Below are 5,079 nucleotides of genomic sequence, written 5' to 3'. Positions count from 1 at the left end.
GTTTTCTTTGTTTCTGCTTAATGTACTAATCATACCATTAATGGTGATGCAGACTGTTCTGATAGTTCAAGACTGGATCCTGAATCTCAGTGGGGTAGAGCTCTGTAAGATAGGTGCAAACAGAAGACATTCATCATGTTGGTTTCTGAAGTGTGCTTTTTTTGAGCTATGAATTTGCAGTATGGAAGCAATACATCTTACAGATATCTTAATTTTTCTGTATGGTTTACATTAAGAAAATGCTGTAATAAGAGGATAGAACAGACTACCCTGACCAGGTGCAGGGCTAAGCCAAACATGAGTACTGACCAGCAGCCTGTCCTCCCCCTTCTCTGTGTCTTTTCACACTTGCTTCTCTCCATTCACCCTGATCTTGTTTTTTCCTGCCTTAGACCCTTCACCCAGGGGTACTGCAATAAGCTTTGCTCTCCCATGAGCCTCCTCACGCATCCTGTCATAAGCTTTGCACAGTCTCACAAGCCCCCTCAACTATCTCATACTATTCACGCTGATTGTGTTTACCCCTCACTCCTTAAAGTTCAGGTTGACTCTCCTCACAGTTATATTGGAGCAGTTCCTTAAATGGCTGTAAAATCAGTAGCTGAAGATTCCACATCTTCTTTATTCTCTGTATCACTTGCTCCTTATTGTTTGTGCATCTGTGTGTTTAACTCACCACTACCTTTATTATTTTTTTTATAATGAGTAGCTCATAACCAGGTAACTTAATGAACAGTGTAAGGTTCTCTTACACTGTTTACAACAATGAATTGAAATTTTCAGATCACAAACAGCTTTCAGAATGGGGAAGTTGTTTTTCTTACTTTTTTGCCATGCAACAATCGCAGTCAAGCAGAGAAATTCCGTATGTACAGACATAGTGCAGAAGATTTTTTCATCTGGAAAGAACAAATACTGTGCAGCAGAGGTGAGTAGTGTACAAAAAGGACAATGAGGGAACTGCATGATCTTGAAAGATACCAAGCAAAACATATGGAGATACCCAGTTAAACGATTAATAGCAGAACCAGTACTGCTGCACCAAAAGGAAACCGTAAGATGAAAGTAAAACTAGCCTGTGAATGCTAGCCTACGCTCGACACGGCAAGGAGGCAAGTTCTTCTAATAGTTTCCTAGGGCCTCTGAGGGAAAAGTAATAATCACATCTGCTATCGTTTTAAGAATTGTGATAAACTAGTCATAGTCCAGCTTACCTAGAAAAGAGGGGGAGTGCTTTTTTTTTAATTGCAAAGTATCCAGCACTTAGAGAGGAAGCACTTAAACAGATAAGTTTGATCTTAAAACCTCAATTTTATACACCATTCCTAGACATGTTTTTCTTTTGTAGTAGAGGTGCAGATACTAAAAATAATAAAAATAAAAAAGAATAAATAAATTGCATTCCTGGAAGATGAAAAATAAATCTGCATCCCAGCTAGCCAAATTTAAAGTGAATGATTTCCTAGTTCTTGTTCTAGTTGAGGTATTTTTTTCTGTCCTTAGAAATATGAATTGGAGATAGGTTTCAGTAGTTGGAGAACTGTTGGGCTCCTGTTTCTTTTGGATTTGAATTTCACACATAAATCAGTGTTATAAAATGGCTAAATCCTAGTGATGAGAGCATTGATTTTCCTTGAGGATTTTCTCCCTTACTTAACCATGGTGAATATATTTTTTCAATTTCATAGATGTATGTTAATGTTGAAGTTCAGAGGTATTCTTTGTGTTTCTGCAGCATGCCCTGCTCTGTAATTTTTTACAGAAGTATCTTTTTTTTTTAATTTTCTAAGGGTTTTATTGTAGTAACTAGAGCACTGGTTACTATCCTAAGTGGCCAACAGTTTTCTGCAAAACTGATGAAACAGGTCAAACTGTGGTGTATAGATAAGCACAGTTATCATAAAATTTACATGGGGATAGAAAAAGACCACAGTGGCTTTCTGTTTCTGCAGTGTATGCGAGCAGCTTTTGTGCCTGTATTCTCCTGGACAGATGAACTTTCTCCTCTGTTCCCTTTATTTAATAAACACTTCTTGTAATACACTTGTGTCACTCTTCTTGAAGCGTGTTGGACACAGAGCTGGTATCAGTGGCTGTTTCTTGCTGCAGTGCTCTGGGGAATGTGCTTTGTGTCAGAGGCACCAAGTCCTCTTGGTCTGGGTACGTCCTCTGAGTGTTTCCTGCTCCGGTCCCGTAAGCTGCATTGCTCCTATCTTCTCTTCCCTTTTGCCCTTGGGTTTGTGGGCTGCTTGAGTCCCTCTTTACCATTTCCTATTGACTTCTTCAGTCTGCTTTCACCCAGGGGCGTTTCCTTCTACTTACCCTTTGCAATCACTGAATCGTGTGCCCATATCTGATAAAATTGCCATGTCTGGCCTCAGCTCTGCTGTGGAAACTAGCGGTCAGACTAGAGGAACGCTTTGATTTCCCTCCCTTCACCTTTCTAAAATAGTGCTCCCTGATATAAGTAGTCAGCAGCTGGGTGCAGAATCGAGAACTGCAGCACTCTTACTTTTTATTTTTCTCCTTTTTCATTTGTGCTGTGCTTCCTGGTCTCATCCCATTCATTTGCTTCCAGTGCAGCGTGACCTGAAGCAGCAGCCACAGCTCCCCGTGAGACCGTCCCTTTCGGTAGGGCCCAAGCACAAAGTGCCAAAGGGGCCAAAGGGGCTGGGGCTGGCTCCAGCCGCTGCCCTGCTCCTCCCGGCCCCGCCGCATCCCCGCGGTGCGATCGTTGTGTTTTGGAGACCGGCGCCGCCCCCGCCGCCCCCTTGGCTCAAATACCGGCCCGGCGGCGGCAGCGCGGCCGCCCCCATGGTGGAAGCGGCGGGCGGGGGGCGCGGGGGGACCCCGCAGCTCGGGCTCGGCTCCGGGCTCGGCTCCTGCCCGCCGAGACCCGACCGCAGGCGGCGGCGGCGGCGGGCGGAGGCGGCGGAGGAGAAGGAGGCGGCCGGGGAGAGCCGGCTGGAGCTGCAGGCTTTCCGCGACTACGGGGAGAGCTGGTACCGCTCCCGAAAGGGGCTGGAGAGCCGCTTCCAGCCCCGGGAGCCTCTCGCCCGGCAGCCGCAGGTGGGGGTCGTCCGTCCCGTCCCGTCCCATCCCATCCCATCCCATCCATCCCGTCCCATCCCGTCCCTTCCATCCCCTTCATCCCGTCCCGTCCCATCCATCCCGTCCCCTCTTGTCTCTCCCGGTCGCGGCAGGTGACGGCGGAGGCTCGCTGCAAGCTGGTGAGCTGGCTCATCCCCGTGCACCGCCACCTGGGGGTCTCCTTCGAGGCGCTCTGCCTGGCCGTCAACACCCTTGACCGCTTCCTCGCCACCACCCCGGTGGCCGCCGACTGCTTCCAGCTCCTGGGGGTGACGGCGCTGCTCATCGCCTGCAAGCAGGTACGGCGCAGAGCCCCAGACTATTTTTTTTTTTTTTGGGGGGGGGGTCCCGGCCGCCCCTTCGCCCCCCGGCAGCCCCTCTCCCGTCCCCCCGCAGGTGGAGGTGCACCCGCCCAGCGTCAAGCAGCTCCTCGCCCTCTGCTGCGACGCCTTCAGCCGCCAGCAGCTCTGCAACCTGGAGTGCATCGTCCTGCACAAGCTGGGCTTCAGCCTGGCGGCGCCCACCGTCAGCTTCTTCCTGGAGCACTTCACCCGGGTGCGGATGGAGGAGCCGGGGGCCGACGCCGGGGAAGCCTCCGACGCCGGGATTTTGGCCCGGGGGGTGGCGGAGCTGAGCCTGGCCGACTACGCCTTCACCAAGTACGCCCCGTCGCTGCTGGCCGCCGGCAGCCTGGGGCTGGCCGACCGCCTGCTGCGGCACCGCCGCCCGCTGGACCTGCGGGTCAGCGGCTACCGGGAGGGGCTGCTGCGGGGCTGCATGGCCGAGCTGCAGCTCCTGGTGGCCCTCAACGGGCAGTCCCTGCCCATGGTGCTGCCGCCCGACGTGGCGCAGAAGTGCCCCTGGCTGCGGGGGGAGAGCCGCAGGGACGCGAAATAAACTCCTCTCCCACTTACCTCCTGCGGCTGTTTGTCTGCTCGCGGGGTGCGTGCGCTTCTGGGGTGTGTGTGTGGAAATACGTGGGCACAGGGAAAGATCAACCCAGCAATCAGTTCCCTGCAGTTAATTAGCAGTTAAGCCCGCTGGCATCACTCTCCCTTTCATACGGTGTGCGCTGGCTTGGTAATGGTTCTAGGAAAAAAAGAAAAAAAGAAAAGAAAGAAAAAAGAAAAGAAAGGGGGGTTGGAAAAGAAAAAAAAAGGAAAAGGGAAAAAAAAAAGAAAAAAGGGAATAAAAAAGGAAAAGGAAAAGAAAAAAAAATAAAAAAGGAAAAAGAAAAATAAAAGGGAAAAGGAAAATAAAAAAAAATAAAAAAGGAAAAAGAAAAATAAAAGGGAAAAGGAAAATAAAAAAAAATAAAAAAGGAAAGGAAAAATAAAAAAGGAAAAGGAAAATAAAAAAAGGAAAAGGAAAAGAAAAAAGGGAAAAGGAAAAGAAAAGAAGGAAAAAAAAAAAGAAAAGAAAGTGTCCTGGTTTCAGTTAGAACAGAATTAATTTTCTTCCTAGTAGCTGGTGGAATGCTGTGTTTTGGCTCAGGATGAGAAGAGTGCTGATAACACCCCGATGTTTTAATTGTTGCAGAGCAGTGCTTATACCAAGCCAAGGACACCTCAGACTTTTGCTCTGTCCTGCCAACAGGCAGGCTGGGGGTGCAGTAAGAGCTGGGAGGGGACAGACCCAGGACAGGTGACCCGAACTAGCCAAAGGGGTATTCCATACCATCTGATGTCATGCTAAACAATATATAGGGGTGGCTAGCCGGGGGGAGGGGGCCGGACTGCTCGGGGTTAAGCTGGGCATCGGTCAGCGGGTGGTGAGCAATTGCATTGTGCATCACTTGTTTGTACATATTATTATTAGTAGTACTATTATCATCATTGTATTATTATTATTATTATTATTATTATTATTATTTTCCTGTCTTATTAAACTGTCTTTATCTCAACTCACGGGCTTCACTTTCCATTTCTCTCCTCCGTCCCAGAGAGGGAGGGGGGAGGGTGAGCGAACGGCTGCGTGGTGTTTAGCTGC

General features: G+C 49.0%; 1 protein-coding gene across 1 annotated transcript; it reads left to right on the top strand.

The window, feature by feature from the left end:
• Positions 1-2,814: 2,814 nt before the first annotated feature.
• Positions 2,815-3,987, top strand: CCNO (cyclin O; the record flags this gene model as incomplete). The annotated part of the gene is made up of 3 exons (XM_084305137.1): positions 2,815-3,069; positions 3,204-3,389; positions 3,487-3,987. 3 exons carry the CDS (start codon positions 2,815-2,817, stop codon positions 3,985-3,987), a joined length of 942 nt encoding a protein of 313 aa, XP_084161263.1.
• Between the last annotated feature and the right edge of the window lie 1,092 nt (positions 3,988-5,079).

This window comes from Netta rufina (assembly GCF_964035555.1).
Source record: "Netta rufina genome assembly, chromosome: Z".
NCBI classification, from domain to species: Eukaryota; Metazoa; Chordata; class Aves; order Anseriformes; family Anatidae; genus Netta; species Netta rufina.
The sequence above is the reverse complement of the archived record's forward strand: the minus strand, read 5'-3'. Positions and strand labels throughout refer to the sequence as shown.